Source organism: Dreissena polymorpha, chromosome 3, assembly GCF_020536995.1.
Source record: "Dreissena polymorpha isolate Duluth1 chromosome 3, UMN_Dpol_1.0, whole genome shotgun sequence".
In the NCBI taxonomy this organism is placed as follows: Eukaryota; Metazoa; Mollusca; class Bivalvia; order Myida; family Dreissenidae; genus Dreissena; species Dreissena polymorpha.
Genome location: NC_068357.1, coordinates 97,832,360 through 97,856,842, shown reverse-complemented (window position 1 = coordinate 97,856,842; position 24,483 = coordinate 97,832,360). Strand labels below are relative to the sequence as shown.

General features: G+C 35.7%; 2 protein-coding genes across 3 annotated transcripts; one reads left to right on the top strand and one right to left on the bottom strand.

Moving 5' to 3' along the window:
• The first annotated feature begins 4,259 nt into the window (after positions 1-4,259).
• On the top strand, positions 4,260-11,419 carry LOC127872435 (uncharacterized). The gene is made up of 6 exons (XM_052415766.1): positions 4,260-4,436; positions 6,678-6,777; positions 7,306-7,452; positions 8,281-8,371; positions 10,224-10,372; positions 11,120-11,419. Exons 1-6 carry the CDS (start codon positions 4,260-4,262, stop codon positions 11,140-11,142), a joined length of 687 nt encoding a protein of 228 aa, XP_052271726.1. The 3' UTR covers positions 11,143-11,419.
• A 2,116-nt stretch (positions 11,420-13,535) lies between these two features.
• Positions 13,536-20,940, bottom strand: LOC127875456 (neo-calmodulin-like). 2 transcript variants are annotated; one of them, XM_052420517.1, is made up of 5 exons: positions 20,640-20,940; positions 17,166-17,245; positions 16,577-16,723; positions 15,571-15,828; positions 13,536-14,878 (listed from the first exon to the last, which is right to left on the bottom strand). In XM_052420517.1, the coding sequence occupies exons 2-5, from the start codon at positions 17,230-17,232 to the stop codon at positions 14,838-14,840; spliced, it is 513 nt and encodes a 170-aa protein (XP_052276477.1). In that variant the 5' UTR covers positions 17,233-17,245; positions 20,640-20,940; the 3' UTR covers positions 13,536-14,837. The 2 variants fall into 2 exon arrangements, with proteins under 2 accessions (XP_052276477.1, XP_052276478.1); XM_052420518.1 differs by having other exon boundaries at positions 17,224-17,245; positions 20,640-20,933.
• Between the last annotated feature and the right edge of the window lie 3,543 nt (positions 20,941-24,483).

The following is a 24,483-nucleotide window of genomic DNA, read 5'->3' as shown; positions in this document are numbered from 1 at the left end:
ACGGCATCTTGGAAAACAAAACGAATTCTCTTCAATACAGAGAACAAACTCATATTTGTAATATGTACACGTTAATTTGACGGTTTTGTTTGTAATATCAACTGGACCCGTTTTTTGCAGTATTTATGAAAACAATTTGATAAAATCACAATTTTTCAATATCATATGAACAGAGATCTATATCTATTCACAGGTGTATTTTTGAATGGCTCGCAAATAATCAATCCAACATTTTTCGGCATAGCTGTTTAACCCAGTTTTCCCCTTCAAAGACCTTTTACATAATGCCAGCAGACCCGAATGAATACAATAATGTTTCCCCATTGGTTGATTTGAGCATAATCTCCCAGAACATTGGCAACATCACCGCGTCTTAGTAGCATAGGATGTAAAACTGTTCAGTGTAGGGAGATGCGGACACACATGTTGGCCCACTTACAATTACAGATTAACGGTAAATTCCATTCCAAGACTTTCAGGGTCAGAGCTGGGTAGTAAATGTTAGGTGAAGATGGAATGTATAATTAATAAATGCCTTATGTTGAAACCACAGTATCGCTTTCAAGATAGCAAATAGCATGAATTTTAGGGAAATAAATGAATGAACCTATCGGTAAATGCCATTTGTCTTTAATTGTCAAACAAAACTACCAAAATAGTATAGTGTCCATGATCAAAGGGTAAGGGTTACATTATCTAGCCACACATATGTGACATATGCAAGCCAAAATAGGCTACCGACATTTGCCAGTTTGCTATAAATAACACAGTGTGACTTCAATTTCCTATCACAAAGTATTGTGGTTTGATGTGCATGTGTGCAGTTTACAGATTGTAACAGTCTCGCAGGTCCCCTATAGACAGTGTGCAGTTTACAGATTGTTACAGTCTCGCAGGTCCCCTATAGACAGTGTGCAGTTTACAGATTGTAACAGTCTCGCAGGTCCCCTATAGACATTTAGAATGCTGAGGTTTTTCACCAGATTAAACACAGTGATAAAAAGCTGAACATGATGTACAATGTTATGTAGTTAGATTACATTTAAAACTCATGTTTTGCTAAAGTGCATAATATTGTCCTAAAATAATGTATAACTTAAAACACTCCAGAGTATATTATCTCCAAATAAAAGTCAAATTTTAAATAACTTATTTAAACTCAGTTCGTGGTCTTTGGTAATTAATTTAAAATGTATAAATTTTTTTTTACACTGATACAATTGATTTATTATTCCAATGTGTACATGCAAACAAATCATCCAAAGCTCTTATCTTTCAAACTAAGCTCATTCTAAACAATCCACTTAACTAACTAAAAATAACATTTTTCCAATCCTTCAAAATAATTATTCACCCCTAACCAATCCTCTGAACTAATATCCCCACTTTCTTGCCTCCTAAGTTATTATTCCCCCTTACTTATCCTCAAACGCACTATCAGAATGACTATTCCCTCTTACCAATCCTCAAAACTAATTATTTTCTCTTACCAATTCTCTAAACTAAGTTTACACTTAACTTATCATCCAAACTAATTTTTTCACTTTTTTTATCCTCCAAATTAATTATTTTTCCTATTAACTAATCCTGCAGATCAAATTTTCACTTAACTTATACTTTAAATTATTTACAAATAATCCCACCTTACTTATCTTCCAAACTAATTATTCACTTTACTTATCATCCAAACTAATAATTCACTTTACATAGCCGCCAAACTAATTATTCACTTTACTTATCCTCCAAACTAAGTAAAAATTCACTTCACTTCACTTATTCTCCAAACTAATTATAAACTGTACTTATCCTCCAAATTTATAATTCACTTTACTGATCCCCCAAACTAATTATTCACGTCACATATCATCCAAACTAATTAGTCACTTTACTTATCCTCCAAACTAATTATTCACTTTATTTATCCTCCAAATTAATTATTCTTCTTAACTAATCGTGCAAACCAAGTATTCACTTAACTTATACATGTACTTTAAATTATATAAATAATCCCACCTTACTAATCCTCCAAACTAATTATTCACTTTACTTATCATCCAAACTAATAATTCACTTTACTTAGCCGCCAAACTAATTATTCACTTTACTTATCCTCCAAACTAATTATTCACTTTACTTATCCTCCCAAAAAATTATTCACTTACTTATCCTCCAAACAAATTATTTACTTTACTTATCTTCCAAACTAACAAGCAAATTCGTTGAATTGATATCCGGGGCCCGCAAATTTTGATTTTGTGTGGGTGTAGAACTTAAAGAAAAGGTTTAAGTGAAGAAAGAATGAAGTAAATCGTTTGACCTTACATGAATAATAATATGTGACGTTGACCTTAAACCTAGATATGAACATTGTCCTTAACCCTAGACATGAATCTTACATATGAAACACAGCAAGGACGAAGATGGAGAAGAATTATGGAAGGTTATTACAGAAACCACTGATTCATAGTTAAATAATTGCTATATAATAAATTTTTCTACAAAGGTGTGACTTTTGATGTGTGACCTTGACTTTGGTCAAAAACACATAGGTCTTGCACTGTCTGATAATTAAAAACAATTACATCAGGACATTTTGAGAATCCAATTTAGTTTGGTAGAATCCTTACCAAATAAGGCATAATTACTCAAAATGTGTGATTTTGACTTTTGTGCGTGACTTTGACCATGACCCTAGCAACCTGGATCTTATATTTGACACTCAGCTAGATAATGGAGAACAATTGTGGACATTCATTACAGAAGCCCGTGATGCACAGTAAAGGAATGACTGAATAATGAATAATTCATCAAATTTGTGACCTGTGACCTCAATGTGTGACATTGGCCTTAGCCCCTAGGATTATGGGTGTTGAATGCGAAGCACCCCCAGATGATTGAGAACAACTATGGCAAGTTTCATGGCTCTGACTCATGTGTCAATGGAAATAAAGCTTTAAGCTTTTATTAAAAAGCATTTCTCAAGATACAACCACGATGGCCCCAACGGTATTCCGTACACAACAGATCTAACTGGAGGAGGATTTCTGTATCGTCGTCCCTCATTCCCCCCCCCCCCCAACGGACCAACTGGCGAAGAGATTGTTGATGACGATGATGATGATGATGATAATGATGATGATAATAATGCTGATGCTGATGCTGATGAGGCTGATGATGATGAACAGTAGAATGTGCTAAAACGCGTCTTGCGGAAATTGTGGTTATTGAAAATACTAAAAATAATGCATTCCTTATGTTAAGTAGTCCGTTTAAAGACGCATGGCGAGGTCAAACTATAATTACACAACTAACGATTATCATTAAGATTTTATATTATTGTGCAGCCCTCTACATAATCGTGAAATAAACCAGCCCGTTTGTTCTTAGTTTTTACTGATAACTGGACAAAAATTATCTTTGCACCGTCAAAATAGTCAGCATGTACAAATGATCCGCTGGAAGTACTACTACAATTTATCATATACGGATGTATGTTAAAGGTTAACAAGGTACATACACAAGTATACAGTAGATGTCTTAGTACCTTTTAAAACGAAAAAACCTTTGTCTAGTTTGTACTGAATGTGCACTAATGTTAAACAAGAAATAGTTTTAATAAGCATTTCTAGATCTCACGTTTCCTTTCCTTGAGCGACATATTATAAACATTCTTGAATAAGTAAATAACTTAAAAGAGTATAATGTATTAATCTTATTGTTCTGAGAGCTATTTAAGAATAATACTAGTTGTAGACTAGATAACACATAAAACATAGCTCACCTATTAAGACTCTCGAACCGTTCGAGTGTGACAATCATCTCTCCAGTACCCTGTAATCGCACAAAGAGAAATTGTTACTCCTACTTCTGAATTTTACCCTTTGAATGTTTAGCAACCTACAAATGTTATGTATAGAGCCCACACATGTGCTATTACTTCAGAAAGTCGTAAATTCAAACGTGAATTCCGCACGTTTACTCAGGGCGTACCCTCACACTGGGGTAAGGGGGGGTTGAATGGGGCCAGCGCCAGGGCATACCCTCACACTAGGATGAGGGGGGAATGGATGGGGTCAGCGCCAGGACATACCCTAACACTGGGGTGATGGTAATGAATGGGGCTCGCGCCAGGGCATACCCTCACACTGGGGTGAGGGAAATGAATGGGGCAAGCGCCAGGGCATACCCTCACACTGGGGTGAGGGGGATGAATGTGGTTGGCCAGGGCCATACCCCCACACTTGGGTAAGGGGGATGAAATGGGTCAGCGCCAGGGCATACCCTCACACTGGGGTGAGGGGGGTGAATGTGGTAGGCCAGGGCAATACCCTCACACTGGGGTAAGGGGTAATGAATGGGGCAAGCGCCAGGGCATACCCTCATACTGGGGTGAGAGGGATGAATGGGGTAGGCCAGGGCCATACCCTCACACTGAGGTAAGGGGGATAAAAAGGGTCAGCGCCAGGACATACCCTCACACTGGGGTGATGGAGTGAATGGGGCTCACGCCAGGGAAAACCCTCACACTAGGGTGAGGGGTATTAATTGAGCCAGCGCCAGGGATATACCCTCACACTGGGGTGAGGGGGATGAATGTGGTAGGCCAAGGCATAACCTCACACTGGGGTGAGGGGTTGAATGTGGTAGGCTAGGGCCATACCCTCACTCTAGAGTGAGGGGGATGAATGTGGTAGACCATGGCCATATCCTCACACTGGGGTGAGGGGGATGAATGTGGTAGGCCAGGCATACCCTCACACTGAAGTAAGGGGGATGAATTGGACTCGCGCCAGGGCATACCCTCACTCTGGGGTGAGGGGGATGAATGGGGTAGGCCAGGGCCCGGTCTTTTTGTTTTTTCTCACCATAAAAATTACATTTTTAATTAAGCAATCATTCTTATTGTTTTAAGAAAACCAAGTATGATATCAGTTATTTGTTTCAATTACAGTAATACTGCATTATCGGAATTCGGTAATGCATTTTATACTGTTTGTAAGCAATTAACATATTTTCAAAAAATGAAATGAAAAAAAACAACAACACAGGAACGATCCAAATTATTCAATCGTATCGCTTTTGTAATGCTGTATAATGTAATCAGTTGAATGATGATTGCTCATAAACGAAATATCTTTTCTGTACAAGTCTACAATATTAGGGTTATTATTTCACTCTCTTACGTACAGTTAACTTTTATTTTTTTGAAATTTTGATAAAAAAAGCAAAATTTTAATTTCTACAATCATTGAATAAGTTACTTCAAGTATCACAACTGTGCTATTGTGAATACTGCAACGGAACAATACGTTCATTAATCCGACACATGGCTAATACAATGAAACCAGGGTAAGTTGCTTATTTTCGCAAAGTAGTCGACCATGTTATGGTTAATAAACGGATTGAACGCTTGAAAGTATCAGCGGTTTAATTAGCCGATTATGTTTACGTTTTCTATAGGATCAGCATGACTTGAAATTGTATATTTGTGAAAAGTGTTGAATGATACGAATTATACTGTGCATTTTTAAAGACCTTTAAGTCAAACCGAACACGTGTTTATTGAGTACCGAAGGTGCAGTAGTGCGCAAAATACAATTTGAAGAGGAATTGCCAGATTTTTTGTTTAGCGCCATCGATCATCACAGTAAGACAAAACTTGAAATACGTTAGGTTGAAGTTAACATAAGGTATGAATTTAGTACTTAAGCACATTTGTAACGAAGTTCATTAGGATTTTACGGTGCCAATACAGCGCAGTCGGCTATATAAATAAAAAAGCGCTGTTGCCTTAAACTACTTCTACTGCTGCTGCTGCTGTTGCTGCTGCTGCAACCTACTACGACTAAACAATCAAAACAACAACTACTACACACTCTACTACTACGACTACTACGACTACTACTACTACTACTACTACATACTACTAATACTACTACACTACTACTACACTACTACTACTACTACACTACTTCTACTACTTCTACTATGATTACTACTAATACTACTACTACTACTAATACTACGACTACTACTACTACTACTACTACTACGACGACGTCTACTACGACTACTACTGCTACGACGACGACTACCACTACTCCTACTACTACTACTACTACTACTACTACTACTACTACTACTACTACTACTACTACTACTACTACTACAACAACAACAACAACAACAACAACTACTACTACTACTACTACTATTACTACTACTACTACTACTATTACTACTACTCCTTCTACTACTACTACTACTACTACTACTACTACTACTACTACTACTACTACTACTACTACTACTACTACTATTACTACTACTACTACTACTACTACTACTACTATTACTACTACTACTACTACTACTACTACTACTACTGCTACTACTACGACGACTACTACTACTACTACTACTAATACTACAACTAGTTACTTCTTCTGATAGTTTGATAATTGTATTGGTTTGTAATGATACTGATGATACCTGAGTATATTTAAGAGGGTGAAGACTACAAAGATGATGTTGTTGAAGGTGTTGCTTCTGCTGCTGATGATTATGATCGGGAGAAGGACGATAAGCAAGAAGAGTATGATAATAACGACTTTAATGTTCTTGATTTGTACGATGATAATGATCATGATTATGACAAATATACGTTCTCCGTGTAGGTCGTAATGAACGAGGAAGAGTCAGGTCTATTTGACGACAATGAGGAAGAGGAAGCGATTGTGCAAACTACTGGGGGACTCACACCCGATCAGAAAGCCAGTAAGTCATATATCTGAATGTTAAACATTTGTATACGATGAAGACATTCGAAGCATAAACAGCCCTCTCACGTTGAAATCTCGATGCAAATACTCTGCATATTAAGGGCATTTGTACGGCATTAAGATACGAACCGTTAATAAATTGCCATTCAAGTGCATGTTTTATAATTAAACACTTGACAGAAAGCAAGCATTTTACATTATACTATTTTTCAAGTTGCACTTGGTATGCAACGACAATTATATGGTCTAACGAGCAAAATGATATACAGTAGTAATTGCCAACAATGTATGAACCTTATGGAATTAAAGAAGTACAAGGTAAATATTGTTGGACAATACGAAATCCACAACACGTCAACTAGATACCTTAAGTACATGTATCTACGTTTCTTAATACATGTTGCTACTGACATACACTTCATAAGTTTGTCCATGTTCTCTTCTTTGTAAAAGTCAACCACAGTTTACAATTAAAGTCCAAACTAATATTTGAGTTAAAAATGAGTTGCTCGTTTTTCCACAGATATTAAGTCCATCTACGCTATGATAGACGCTGGCAGATCCGGCGTTTTAACGACCAAGGAACTTCGTAAGGGGCTACAGCTCCTTGGTTTAAACCCTACTGTGTCAGACGTGAAGGAACTCGCTAAGAAATACAACATCAAAGAAAGTATGTGCGATAGTGTGTTAACTTGTTTAGCGACATATTTTAATGCAAAGATTGTGGTTATGATAACATAATTATGATGATGATGATGATGACATTTGTAATTATAAAATTACGGTGATGATGTTACCTCAAAAGGATTGTGGTAATATGTCAATTTACATATTCTAATAGAGGTTGGGTTGTCTACATACATATTTTGATAATAACATACATTGCAATTTATCAAGAACCATAATAAAAAATAGTTTACATTTGTTTAGCAAATATAAAGTTTTACTTTGTGATGTTCCTATTAAAGTGATATTATGGGCATTATTCACAGTTTAATTGAGATGAAAAGAATTAACAGGTCAAAAGAGTTAGTTAACATGTTGTTACTGACCAATTATCTGCAACTCATCTTGCTACCAGTTGTTTATAAAAATATATTTTATATTCGATATTCTTACGTGACTCACCCAGTCCTCTAAGCCGAACTGATCCGCAAAACAAAATAGTGTCTTTGTGCCGTATGAACGAATCTGCACTTAAACTAAATATAGGTTCACATCGTACATGCATGATCAGTTTTCAAACGAAAATACGGTTGATATTCAAATGCATTATTTTTCTCTTTCCGGGATATTACATTAGTATGTTGATGCTGCATTAACAAATATAAGTGTATATGAAGTGAAAACATCAACAATAAACAACGGTTGCGATAGACACCTATAAACTGCTAGATGCACATAATATCCCTTTAACCAAAAATGTTTCTCTATATTTTACATTGCAATTCCACCAAATGTTAGGGATGATTACAAAATACGATATTTCCATTTTCAGGAAAGGTCAGCCTCGAAACTTTTGAGCAGATCATGGAGGAGGAACTTCTGAGCAACCAAAATCCAGAGTTTGACCTCTTGGAAGCGTTCCGGTAAGGTAACATGGTTGTATGAAAACATTTTTTGCAAAAAACTTAAGCACTAATAGTTGATATAGTCGATAATTTGCATGGTGTCATTTAAAACGCTAGTGATGATGCTGAATTTGACAAACGAAAATTTAAAATGTTAAATAAATAAAAAATATCCGATTAAAAATAGAATAAAGCGCGAAAAGAAGCAAACAAAAAAAACTAACACTAAGTAACATAAAGTCTTCAAATAAATCCACAAATGTTTATAAGAGCTTATCTCATCTTCGCCTGTGGGCCCGTCAGGGACGTTTGCCGCCGATCACCTTCCTTCAGGCGCCCCGGTTCTGGGCGGCGAGATTTTCCGCTGCCGCCACGTCTTGCCCGTCTTCTAAGCATCTGAATCAAGGTCTCGACCACAGGTATTTCTAAGCTGCCCTCTGCTCCTCTTCCATTGGGGGTTCCAAATGAAGGATTGCCTTGTCTTATAGGATGCAGGCTTGCGAAGGATGCGGCGTATACATCGCAAACGTCTTTGGGGGACGTCTTCTTCAGCGGGCTGCTGCCTTTTTTCTTTCCCATTATTGTACGTTGGTGATCGTTTGGTAATCTGATCTTGATGATCTTCCTAAGGCAGGGGATGATGAAAACCAGCCTAGATTTTCGGTATAGTAATGAAGTTAGTTCTCCATGTCTCTGCGGTACATTGGCTTTAATGATTTTGAAAAGCATCTTGGTGGCGATGCAAATCGCGCTGGATCCCCAGATGTTCTTCAGCTGATGAAAGACGGCTCGTGCTTAACCGATGCGGGTTCTGACGTCTGCATCCGTTACACCATGGTTGTCAAGATTGCTGCCGAGATAGGATTAAGCTTTCAACCTCCTCCAGGAGGGTGATTTGCGTGTGGATTGATGCGTTTGTATTGAAAACCATGCTCTTCTCCCTGTTAATGGAGAGGTCCAAAATTTCGCTAACATATTGATCTTCGCTGCATCTATTGTTGGGTGTGATATAAGAGTCAGGTCGTCGACAAAGTCAAGTTCATCCAACTGTTTCCAGAGTGTCCACTGCACCCCGTTTCGCTGCCGCTCCATCAAGGTCTTCATGACCCAGTCTATGGCCAGCAAGATCAAGAAAGGTGAGAATAAGCACAATTGTCTCACTCCGGTTCTCACTTCTAAGTCGTCGACTGTCTTCTCTCTGACATGAACGCTTTTGCAGGTAAATTTTTATACGTTTACCGGATGGTGTCAGTGATCTTTTCTGGCCATCCAAATTGCCTCAGTAGGCTCCAGAGGAGCTGCCGGTCAACGTTGGTGAACGCCTTCTAAAAGTCGATGAAGTTGACTTACATGATCTTATTACACACCTGATTTTATTCCCAACATAATGCGCAGTGTTGCGATCTGATCTGATCGACAACAGCATTATTCCTCGGTTGTTGGATCCGGAACAGCCCGCGATGTATTCCATATCTTGCGCTTTCATCGTTTCTGCCGATGTATTGTCACGTTCTGTAGACTTATCGTTCTTCAATTGCTTGTTCAGCTTGAATTAATTATGCAACAGCAGCATCAGAAACAATAAGAACTACTTCCACAAGGAATACAACAACATTAATAACAAAATCAAGTATAATAACATAAGTAACGATTTAATTTGACGCATATATGTTGGGAAAGTTTAAAAAAAGACTGCAATATTATAACTGTGAATAATTGTGAGATTGAACTAGGTTTGTGTTTGTCTCTCTTCTTTTAAATATATTCACATCTGTTCGTTGTACAAATACCAAAATCATTGCGATACAAAGGACAGTCGATTTTCATACATTGATCAGTACCGAAATTTATATGTTTCCATTTTTCTCAGGATATTCGATCGTGACGGAAACGGAACATTTGATCGAAAGGAGCTCAAGCGATTCTTAACCAGTATGGGCGAGCAACTTACTGACCAGGAAGTGGACGAACTCTTTGACCAACTTGACACTGACCGGAGCGGAACGCTGAGCGTTATGGGTAAGAGTGTTTTTTTTATATTAGAAAACATGTTTCTTTGAAGGAAACGAACTTGAGGAAGCCTAAAAGAGGCGAAGGTTTTCGATGCATGTAATACGAACCAAATTGTTCAAAACGAAGTTATATGTTTGGCTTGTTGTAATGCCCTTTTGTATTTGAGTGACTTTATTTGAAACTTTTAAATGGTCTTACATGTGCAGTTAAATTAATTTCCGGCCCTGCTGTTGCAGGTTAATTTTACATTTCTTATATTCATTCTTTTAAAAAGGACACGTTATCAGTTTGGGTTGTTGTGAACAATAATTTTGACCGTTTTTTACCCTTCGCCTTGAAACATTTTCGTTTAAAATCACGATTTTATTAAGCGATATTCATTATTGAGAATTAACATCGATGACTACATCTGTTTTTGCGAGAAAAGGGGTTTTGCTATAAATACGGTTGCTTGTTTTCTACACAAAACGTTTACCAATGATCAAATTAGTGATATGTTGCGACTAAAGCTGCATAGCAGATGAAATCTTTCAGTGACTCTTATAAAAGTATACCATAACATAATAATTACGAACCTTTGATTGTGCAACCGTTCCTTATGTCATGATGCAAAAAGTTGGATCTTGCATGCTATTACACATGTTTCTTAGCAAGGCATTCAACATTGTTATTGTCGTTATCATTCCATTGCAGTTCCTTGTCCGAATACATAACTGAATGCATTGCTAAATACTTTGCATTTTCCTTTCGTAGAGGCATCGAAGTTACTAGCATGAACCAGTCGACCTCATCATTTCCAGCTTTTATTAACTGGAGTTATCTCCCACGGAATCGAATCACACTTGGCCATTGAAACTGGAGTTATTCCTCTTTTGTTACAACGGACAAAGTTTCCTAGTGATAGGAATTCGTACCCTTCAAAATGACGCACTCATCGCACAAAGACTTAAGTTATCTATATAAGAGTCGAAGTGTAACACCTCTACGAAACATCATCGCTTTGTTTATGACATGCTCATAATCCTTGTAAATTGAGTTCATCTCCCTTTGAGTACGACCGACGCGATTGCTGGGTACACTGTATATACTGATGTCTTTTTATATGTGTGCACACGTGTATTTACAATTATAAAAATAAAATAAAAAGATGGCATCCATTATATAATTTTAAGATGTGATCTCTTTCGGAAATCCTTCGTTTTCATTGTTTTCCACCATGTTATGAGCAGTATAAATTAAACTCATTACATTTCACAGCTGACTTTTTTCCGGAAAAGATTTATAATAAGGTACATGTAAGCGATGTGTTACCTATGCACAAAAATGAAACTATTCGTGTTACAAAAATTCAGTGCTAATCTCATATACATAATTTATATATATATACGATTCTAATACGGCATGCTCAAACTGACATATGAACAAAGAATGAAACAGACCATAGGTTATTCTGCAAAAAGTAATAGGCGTAGCTAACACATTTCTCCCATATGCTAAGAACAAATATTTGAGCCCCATGAGAAAATTGCATGTTTCATTAATAAATGTCACGCGACCAAATACTATGTAAGGCCTGATTAGTGCAATCAATAAAAAAATAACACAATACAAATATGAACACACAGTTAAAACACGTGGTTTGTTGTTATTAATGCTACTCTGTAGATATATTTAGTACGAGTTTAAAATTATGCAAGTTCGTGTTCTTCGCATTGGTTACACATTCATTGATAAAATCATATTTCTTTCACTCTCAAAAATGATTGCTGCAGTTTTTGTTCGCACACTTACACATATAAAAATCAACTATACAATATTCTTCGATGATAATGGACATTCCAAATAAAAAGAAAAGTTGGCTTGATACCTTTTTCCTCTGTATGAAAAGCACGTGTTTTATAACGTACAAACAAATGCAGCATCTCCTCAGGACTGATTTATTTCTAGCACAATTGTAAACATTGTAAACATAAAAATCCTAAATATGAACACACACTTTAAAACGTGGTGTGTTCTGATTCATGCCAGACATAAAAAGTCGCATTACACACATTAATGACAAGCTTTTAACAGTTAAATTTGGCCTCCGTCCACAGCAGTCACACCATGTATATTTTACTTACAGATGGCATTTATCTAAGGAGTCATTTTGAGAACTAAATGTCTCCATCCGATCAACGCAATACACGTTAGTTTGCCAAGCGAAATTGCTCCGACTTAAGGCCTTCGGTTTTAAATAGAACAGTTTTGCTGTCTCTATGCTATAGCAGCTGATTACGGGGAAATGGAATGTTGGCTTTTAAATCCAACAAGGATTTAGTAATTACAAAGCATGCAATAACTATCGATTTGGATGACGAAGTTGATCATACCTGGGTACCGAAGTGCGAGCAACGAGAATTTCGACAGATTAACACGTTTATGTAACGCGCGATATCTAGTGTATTTGTATTTGTGAGCGTTAGCTCACACATAATGCAGACGCAATTTTGCAAATCAGTATGGGATTAGCTACGCTAGGAACCGTAACCCGTGACTGCCTGTGTGGATAACTGCAGTAAAATTAAGCAGACGAATGCTAAAAGCGTCTTCTCTAACCACCGCATCTGCCTGTTCTCACTGGTACAGTACATAGTGTGTATATAACAGCATGTAAGACAACATTGGCCAGTCTAGTGTTTATCATTGAAATGTGTACATATTGGCTGCTTTCAGGGAAAACGGAGCTTAATGCAAGTCAAAAAAGATTAGCCTGTGCACACTGATTAGCTGTATCAATGATTTGGAAAAAAACACACCACATCTCGACCTGTGTTTTTAGACACACTCTTAATAAATTTGAATGGGTTGTGGTCATTTCAAACTTGCGCTATAAAAAAACTCTAACATAATTTTGAAAACTGAGTTGCGACTAAGATTATACAACAGCGCACAAATTCAGTACCTTCAGCCCTTTGATTATTATGCTTTGCAACGCAATCCAGTCTATGAGAATATCATATGACATTCCGAAATCTCCTCGATGTATTGAATTTAGTTTCTCTCGTTATGGTTTTGAATATATTGAGTTTAATACTTCCCATTTACGAACACATATTGTATGCGTAATATCACTGTCAAATAAATGGCTATTTGTGAAACATTTCTATGGTGTAAGTTCACACACACAATAAGTTAAAGATTTATTTTGAATGAAGGATTTATATCTAGTTTTATGCTACAATATTTCAAGTTTATGTCACATCTCATTATACAACTTACATCATTACAAAACAATTGCATGCAAGATAATATATACATATTTTATACATATATACATTAATATGCAAATAACATTTTGATTATTGTGCGTTGGAATATCAATATCTTGGCTTCACATTATTTAAAATGCACCCGTACAAATTGTAATCGGTTTGATACACAACTGATTGAATATGTTGACGCATGAAATAAATGTTATATACTTAACTTAAATAAATGTAAAACATACTTAAGGTGTTTGAGTGATATATAGAGAATACATGGTTGGTGCCGAGATGGCGAAAGTTTATCCGGTGAGGCTTAGAAAAAAATAGGGCGAGCTTTAGCGAGCCCTATTTTTCTTTTTCGCGCCGAACCGGATAAACTTTCTCCATCTCGGCACCAACCATGTATTCGATTTATCCTGCTTCATGCCGTTGACACATTTTATCAAAGACAAATGATAAATTGACATAACAATAGTATTATTCTTGTCGAGCCTCCTACATGTACACAACAGTCCAGACGACCGAATAACTACCGATTGTGTCACGTAAAAAATAGATCCACTTTAAACTGTTCCTTTTAATACTTTTGTATTGAAAATATGAGATGAAATAAAAACGAATCGAGAATGTGATATTTTTCTCTTGGTCTACAATTTCGATAGCAGGCGATATTGGTAAAATACTACACCCTTGTGTATTGGAAAGGTTACACTCAGCTATGTATCACAGCGTGCGTAGGAATACACTACTTCCTGTTGACCAGAGATAGGACAATTTATTCGACCCTGCTTTATTAGGTCAATGTTTGCAACAGAGGCAGGACAAAACGTATTGTTCTTTCCAATAGTGTATACATTTAAGATTACGTGCAAATATGCTTCATTGTCAATAATTTGTGGCAAATGCGAAAAATATGAATGCGAAGCAACAGGGTAATGCTATGATACAGTGGTATTTATCCTGTAGTAAACATATGCCCAGATCATTAAGGCATATCACTTCAATGTGAAAACTGTATAATCTGTCTAGGTTTACTAATATGCTGGATTCGTATATTGGGATATTATGTCCATGATTACACATGCGTGAAATATGTGTAAAATATACATAAAATGTCGTACAGGTTCTAGCGGAAGTTTATATTTTTAAATGCGCATGCTCAATAGAAGATCCGTTTCCAAGAGAAGATAACAGTGTTCCCTGAGCCGGATGTAGACTCCCCGCTACCGTTGCACAATGTCTTGCGTGAATAATCGCACGAATTCTGGAAAGAGCGAGAAAAAATGTTTGACTATTAAAAAGTATTAACAAAACATAAATGCTTTCTGCATAAAAAAAACGATCAAATGACAAAATACAACAACCACGAAAACAAACATGTGTGTTTGATCCGACTGTCTACATGTATCTATGCGTCTGTTTGTTCGTCTCTCAATGTGTCAGTCTAGTTTTCTGTCTGTCAGCCTGTCTATAGAAACAAGCGAGTATGGCGTAATGCTCATACTTTTAAATGTACCAGCGGTAAAACTTGAACGTGTTGTTCATTATGTTATACAAGCTTGCGTTTGAAATATTCAGTATATATCGTAAAAATGGCCAAAACTATGCATATTTTTTTAACTCAGAAATGTATGGCATGGTAGTGACGACTCTATACATACATATTACGACATACGATTCGGGGAGTGTCGGGATTATGGATATATTGTTTAAATTGAATGATAAAAATCATATTTAATCAGATTAACACTTTTTTCACTGAAAACAGTCGAAAACAAGAGATACGAAGAGTGAATGTGTCTTAAGAGGCCTGGTACCCCCATCCTCTTGCACACCCGACTTTGACCATCAAAATGTATTGATAATGCTATTTAATGTTTATATGAGGTCGACAAAACGGTTCACAATTGATAGACGGCATAATAAATTGTACGAGCGGTTCAAAATATTGTTTACCCTCTTTATTTATTCTTCCGTCTCCATTTTTATCAGCGACCTTGAACATTTCATCAACTTCCTGTGGAGTCAGCTTCTCGCCTAATCCCGTGAGAACTTTCCTTAATTCCTCTTTTTCCACGAAACCACTCTTGTCTTTATCGAACATATCAAAGGACTTCCGAAGATCGTTCTCGACAGTTTTCTTGTCAGTCTGCGGATGATCGGTGCAGTATTTTGCCATGCAATTGCTGAACTGCTGGTAGTTTATTGATTGACCTGTAACATATCCAAACTATGATTTCATCTCTTCTTTACTTATCTTAACTATTGTTGCTGATTTCGGCCATATCGTTTCGGCTGTTGATGTTTTTAATGGACGTTATCACAGCACTCAAGACAGACAATATAAGAAACAATACGAAAAAAATCATGAATTAACTCGTCTTTTGTCGCTTGTTTGTCGTTCCGATGTGTCGTTTTGTTGTTGCCCTTCAAACCCACCAACACGAAAGAACGACAATGTTACAATTGTCGTATAGGGTCGTGTATTTGATGTAACAGTCTTGTTTGTGTTTTCACACTCAAACCGCAAACATGCAAGAACGACAGACGCTACAACATTACCAACATTTCCTTGACGGACAAATTAAGCTTAAATGCAATGGACTGGTTGATCAATCATTATGGTTATAACTGAAAAATTCCGCAATGTATTCGTTTGATTATCGGAAAAATGTTTTTTTCATTGAGTTTGTGAAGACTGGACGACATTTGTTTGAACTGAAACCGAAAGTAGTATATCAATCTACCAATCACTAAAAGTTAACAATGTTCCCAAAGAGCCCATGTGCATACAAATGTCAAGTAAACATTGAACGGGTAAACATGGTACATGAAATACCAGTACACATAAATGATCACACATGGAAATCAAAATAATGACCTCACTTGTGATCCTTTTTATTCCAAAAATATCCTGATCTATTTCAGTATGATCACAAAAACAACTCTGTAGACATGTTACCTTTTTTCACGCCCATCTCGTTCATTATCTCCCTGATTTCCTGCCTGGAGGGGTTCGAGCCGATGCATCTCAGGCCCTTCTTCAGCTCCCTTATAGATATCGAGCCACTGTTATCGTTGTCAAATGCTTCAAAAAGCTCCCGGATCACTACAATTATTAAATGACTCAGTTAGGACACAGCACCAATATTAAGACCATTTTATTTACTATATTGTATGGGATAAGTGCAACACGAACGTGCTTTTTGTTGACCGGTTATAAATAAAACACAAAAACCAAACATAAATCTCTATGATTACTGCAAGAATCTTATAATGGATGGTACTAAATGCATACAAAAGTTCTTAATGTAATATCAGCATGTATGTAAAGAATGATAACTTCTCCTTTCGGTTTACTACGCGTTGTAGTAATCGTTTAAACATGTGCGTCAGGTAGAATTCTGGGAAAATGCCTGTACCATAAATGACGAAATAACTGCACAATTTATGGTGAAAATGCCACGAAGTAGGCGTTGTCACAGATTCGTTTATAAAACGTCATTTTCAAACCAGAAGGTGTTATCAGTTAGTCAGTAGTAAAGGCTTACATGCAGTTCTGTCTGTCAATGAATACATTATGAACAGGCAAGAAAAGTGCATACGTACACTTTTCATCCTTCGGCGATGTCTGAAATGAAAGTAAGAATAAACCAGTCTGGGTTATCATAGAATTTGATTGATTATTTAACGGTATATGTATGGCAGAACGAATGAAAGGATCTTTATGACAAATGTCAGTTTTTAACGATTAATATTCCAGAATTTCCTATATTATACAACTTTTAGAATTGTGAGAAACGAAATACCCCAAACATTCGATTTTCACATTGATTTGTTTGGTGGAAACAATTGCAAACCGCTGCTACAGCGGGTGTTTCTTTCACTTCACAAAACACATGTTATGATACCTTTATTATCGAAATCAAAGTAATAGACCAGTTAGCATCAGCATTTTACCAATGAAATTGCCATATCAACTGACATAGATACAGTACGTACATATTTGAATTTTACATTTTTTTCAATACCATCAACCTTCACTTTTTGTCTCGACTTTAAAGTGATCTGTTTTGTAACTAAAGTATCTTATCTAAATTTTCAAAACAGATTTGTAACTTCCTCTTTTGTAAAATCTCCTGTTCATAAGCATTAAATAGGGCCTGAACATAAAGAATGCATCATATTTCAAGTACACGATAAGCGCTGTTAAACGTATGAACAAATAATACATGTACATGTTAACTGGAGAGGCAATAAAGATATCAATCTATTTTTAAGTTTTAAACTAAAGAGAAAATGCATGCGTTAAATATTGACCATCTCGGTTCATCGAGGTATAAATGTTAAACATAAGTCCTGTTAAACAAAAGTCGCATGGGCGGATAATCACATCAAAATGTTATTCTTATGCAAAAATGCAAAATATTGTAAGTGGCATTATTCATTTGAAATACTAGTCGACATTCTGCAGGGAGGTTAGGTATATGTTCGCATTATTAACATTGTGTTATTAGAATACACGTCTAAATTACAGAAACAATCAAAATATGTATTACGTTATCCACGACAAAATAATTAGCAATGTAAAGGAAACGAAATTATAAATATATGTGATTCAAAGGAACCATATGTAGAACTAAGTCAGCATGACTTTTTGAAACAATATATAAAATTAGTTCAAGGGGTTTCTTTGACATTTTCTTGAGTTTAATTTGTTTTATCGCTAATGGTATTAGAACAATTACGAGACGATATGTTTGTGGGAGGATGCAAGGTCAGTAGCTACTGTCGTGTATTAGAACAATTACGAGACGATATGTTTGTGGGAGGATGCAAGGTCAGTAGCTACTGTCGTGTATTAGAACAATTACGAGACGATATGTTTGTGGGAGGATGCAAGGTCAGTAGCTACTGTCTGGTATTAGAACAATTACGAGACGATATGTTTGTGGGAGGATGCAAGGTCAGTAGCTACTGTCTGGTATTAGAACAATTACGAGACGATATGTTTGTGGGAGGATGCAAGGTCAGTAGCTACTGTCATGGAAGCACTTGAGTCGTTGTAGTAGATATAATTCAAAATGTTGATAAACATGTAAACATCATGCATTCAAAATCCGGAAGAGGTCTCACTGTTTGATTGGTTTTTGCATTTCATAAGAGATTAAAAATACAAAAAGGAGTGTGCAGTTACATTTTTCACCACACACATATTCTGACCTCTTCTCGTTTCAAGGAATGTGCCTAATGTAATACAATCCTATAAGCTCGGTTGAAGAAGTTCAAATTCCTCACTCAAGCGAAGATTGGTCTCACCTTAGGCGAAGGACCTGACGGTGTTTTTTTTTCAGGGTGGAATCCTATGGGTGTTCTAGAATGTTGACATTCACATTGCGACAAAGACAGATTTCGTTTTACGATTGAACAAAGTTCACAGGAATTGAATTCAATCGAAGGAGTATTTTATTTCAGATCTTTGTGATTCAAAACGTGTTGGTAACTTAATTCTTCGTAATTAAACAAACAGCTATAATGGATACCGACGATATTCAGAAATCATATTTGTATGGTAAAATACCTAAATAATATCACGTTATGCATATTTTAACAGATGAACTTAATATAACCATTATAGATTTACACAACCAACACATAGGATACGTCAATCATCAATTCGTCGAACAAAATTTAAAAAAGCATAAATATGTTTTTATTAACATAAACTAAGCTTTCTATGAGTTAATAGATCGGGAATAAGTATGATAGAACCGAAAATATGTCATTTTATGACTTTATAACACCATGCCCTTTTTGCTATGATATTTTGTGAGGAAATCCAATCTGTCTTTCAGGGTAAACCGTCCAAATATACACACATATTAATTATATTTTAATAATTAATGTTCTGAAAAAATGCAAACGGTCAAAAACTTCGAGAATTTGGGCCACAACGAAATTAAACAAGAAATACCACATTTGGCTCTTAATTAACTTTCAATAAATTAGTCTGAATGTTTGCTTATGCCATATAGCCACCAACCTCTTTAAAAATCGACGAATGTAAACATAGATATCGACTTCTGTAACAGGTCAAAAGCGAATCGTATTGATTATCTATATGTGACCAACTAAACTTAACAAGCATGACAATTTACTTCATTGCAACTCATACATTGTCTTCAAATAGTACTAAAAAACAAACAAGATCTTCAAAGTTGGACCAATCGACTTTATGAGCGTATTACTGATCAAAATAAAAAAATAACTTTGTTTTGAAATCGATAAAAATGATAACGAGTTTGGAACATTTTTATCGCAAAGTTTCTGGATTACATTCGGGTAAAATAACTATGTTTAGGGAAAATTGTAAAGTGGTTTAAATACATGAAAACACTTTTATGCAAAACACAATCACTGATCAAATTATTTTAATATATTTGTATAACTGATATTCTATAAGCAGTTCAACACTGTTTCTTATTATTTAAATACTCGGATTATAAGTAATAACAGTTTAAGATGAACATTCATTTTTCAGTAATTGCTTTTCGTTTGCAAAATTGTAAAATCTGATGCTCGAACATTGGCTTGTTGTACGCGTTTGAATTGAATTTAAATATAAACATATCATGAAATTAACTCTTTCAGTGCGGGAACCGGATTTTGAAGGCCTTTGCAAACAGTTTGGATTCCAGATGAGACGCCACAGAACGTGGCGTCTCATCTGGATCCATACTGTTTGCTATTCTGATAGTATTCTTTGAAAAAAAATCGAAGAAAATGCTAATTTTTGAAATTCAGCAGACGACATTTTAGCAGACGACAAATTTCCCAGCATGCAAATGGTTAATACCTGTGGCTTTTAGCTGTGCCTCCTTTTGACTGTCCGTAGCCAATAGCCCATGAGCGATTAACAACATATTAAAAATAATCAATACAATCTTTTGCGAAAAAAATGTATTGGAAAATCATCATAACTCTAAATAATACAAAGACCAAATTTCAACACAAGCTTAACTTACCATGATTTCAACTCCACAATATTTTAAACTCCACTTGTCAACGAATTACCGCTGTGTCGTGCAATTTTTGCAAATGAAATCAATGTGTAAATGACATTGCCATCCAATTGTTAAACCAACGAGCAAACAGTGCAGTTACGCCTCTTAAAATGCAATAAAATAAGCCCTCCAGTGATACCGACATGTATTTTTAGTATCCCCCGTACGGTCGCAATCAGGTGAGATTTAAGTCAACGATTAAAATAACCCAACAGTGTAATAGATTCATGAACCATGGAATATCCGATATCTACTTGGTATAAAGGAAAAAACCCTATCTAAACATGTACGAGCTCGTATCGATCTTTTTAAATCAAGATCAATAACAGACTTCTATTTGCATTGAAATTGTTAACAAGACACTCGATCAGTTAGTAAAAGAAATTGCATGGCATTTGAAATGACCTTACTTTAATCCGTTAACAACTTTATATTAAGCATTTTATTGAATTCGAGCTTATATTGAATAAATCCGATACAAAAGTAAAGATAATAATTAAATAGCGATGTGAGTAATAATGAGTCGTGTCCTGAGAAAACTGGTCATAGTACATGTGCGTAAAGTGTCGTCCCAGATTAGCCTGTGCAGTCCGCACAGGCTAATCAAGGACGACACTTTCCGCATAAATTGGATTTTTGCTAAGAAGATACTCCATTCAAACGAAAAATGTCATAAAAGCGGAAAGTGTCGTCCCTGCTTAGCCTGCGCGGACTGCACAGGCTAATCTGAGACGACACTTTACGCACATGCATTATGCTAAGTTTTCTCAGAACACTACTCATATGACTAATTCTATAAAAACTCACTTAACTAACAAACATTATGAATCACATTATGTTTACTTATGCATATATGCGCGTTGTTTATTGTGCCGACCCCAGTTTTACAAATAATTGATTATTCCCTTTGTGTAAAGTTAAAGTCGCCTGAAGTGACCTTGACTTTGTCCTGGTTTTACAGATTTATTTTTCGTCAATATGCTTAAAATTATGAAACTTTTAATTTCTACACATGCCTGTAAATGTTTATCTTTTGATTTTTATAAATCTATGGAATGCATAAACCAATCGCTGTTAATTATTCGTCATGAGGGCGAATTTGTTTTACTCATGGACGAATTCATTGAGAATTGAAAATCAACGAAAATGAAATTAAGCTGGAAATAAATGCCTTAATCTGTATTTTACATAAAAAAGTCGATCAGGCAATGTGTCACTTCAAATGCCTTCATTTTAAGCCTCTTCATCAGCTTTTTTTTTGTTACACGTGTTAAATGAATTACACAAAACATTTTCTGTTGAGGGGCTTGTCTGGATAGAAAATATTATGTAAGTACCATGAATTTATTCGATGAGTTGTAGAAAGGTTTACGTGGCAATTCCATCTTTGGTGATCAAAACAAGCATTTAAAATTGTTCAAAATAATAGACAAAACATATTGAAAGAACTGAATCGAACCTTGCGTAGTAATATAATCAAAGCGCTGAAGGCACTGAAGATGTTCGCTATTTCATAATTTAACACGCAATTCATTTTTCAAAATCAATCGCAAGTTTGAAATGAACACACGCCATTCAACTTTACAAAGTGTGTGTCATAGCGCACGGGTCGAGTTTTGTGTGCACTTTTTATCATCCTTATTATTTCATAGAAATAACTTAGACAAAATAAAAACAACATGCTTTTGGACGTTCTGAAAGCATAGAAAGAATGATGAAAATGGTAATGAGAACTTAATATAAAGAAAGTTTGCAGTCACCACCATATTAAAGGAATATTTTTCTAATATCAAATAACTATCTCACCAAGAATATAAATTCATAAGGAAAGTTCCGTGTACAAAACATTTGATTTTTGACACCATATACAAATTCAAAATATACAATAATCTTCGTATCTTGTATATGGAGGAATAAAAGTATATAAACATTGCTGTGTATGCTTTACTTGTTTCCCGAGCAGTTCACACGGTGTCAACAACGCTGACATAAACATAGGTATAGAGCACTAATGCGCTTTTAGGCATAGCTGTTTTACTCAGTTTTCATCTTAGTGAGTTTTACATAACGCCAACAGACGCGCATGAATATTTTCGAATATTTAATAAGCTGATTCGAGATACAACCTCTGAATTTGGCCCTGTTACAATTACGCGTTACAATCCATCTCGCAGAATTTCACTTTCGCCTCCAAGATGAGAAAACAATCATAAGCGAAATAGTATCGTGTCACGATAAGAGAAAATCGTTTAATTATCATACCATAATTTTTGCCGTACTTGGTCAGCACGTCTGGAAATCATTCCTTAATGTGTGAATAGGCTGCCATTATTAACAAGTTTGCTATTTTGAATTCAATTTTGTATCAAAACGCATTGTTCTTAAATATGGCATTTTCAATTCGCAATGAGATTTGTAATGACCCTCGTCGTGCGAAAATGGGTCTTATTCCATATGCGCCCATCATATAAATAGCCCACTTAGCTATCTCTCCTTCTGGTAAGGAGAAACATAACATATTGAGTGATTTTATAGCGAACAGCATCGCCTATGGCCTGACTGCGCAAAAACACATGTTGGGTTAAAGAAATGCTTGCCGAAACGCATAAGACCCATTTTCGCATGACGGCGCTATTGACGTGTGATTTAAATGTGTCGAAAGAAAAAATGCGTTTAAATCAAATATCAACATACGATATATTTCGATAGTGAAGAAAGATACTCATAACAAGGCATATGAGGACACATATGAAGTGCACTCCCGTAGTATATTTTTTATCTACTCACACTAATGTGTGGTTTGACAATGCTAACACACATTTCATGCGGTGAATATGCAACTTACAAGTGAAAAACACAACACAATAGTTTAACTTTTGTTTAATTGTATTTATTTATTTAGAAAAGTAAATTGCAAACTTTATTTCAAAGTGAGCGTATATGCCGACTACATTTTTAAAAGATATTTATTGTTATAAATATATTTAATATAATATATTTAGTTGTTTTCGGTTTTAGCGATTATAAAGCATTTACGAGGTTGCCTATAGTATGCCTGTAGTAATTGATGAACTCATGTGAATATAAACAAGCTAAACCTTCTACTAACCTTCTACTAATGCGTTGCTAGCACCCGTAAATACAAAAGATCGCCACTATCTGTTGATAACCAAAGAACGTTTTCCAGCATGAACGAGGTTACGAAACAGGTCATTCGTATTATTATTTTTTTGTTATATTCGGGTTTAGCGATTATGAAACATGTTTTTGTTTTTGTCTATCGTATCGCTGAAGTTATTGTTGAACTGATGTTCAACGTTTTATAAATTGAGAATATAAATAAGCGTTAACTTTTTCCCGAATCTATTAATAGCCTCAATTTACGGCCTGTACTACGTCATTGAGGTGTATGTGAGAGCGTAACCTATTGCGTTGTTATCGCCCGTGGACTATCCTTTGTTTATCGACAGGCGCATCTATTAGTAGCCTCATATTATGAATGGCAAAAATACTACTTCACGAAGACGCTGCAGAAAGTGGACTATTTTATTCATTCATAAACAATCTCCTCCGCGACACGTACAATACGATCATTGTTTATTGATTCTTTTCTATAATAGCACCGTTCGAAATTATTGCATTTAACACGATATTAATATCATGTTTCCATTTGTGAATGAATATAATTGGAGAACTCAAATCTCTTGCATACATTATACAACTCTTTTTCGCGCGGATACGCGTAGTAAGCGGGTATTGGGCTCCTAGTAGCTAAGCCGTATCGACCTGAATTTTAGACTTACCA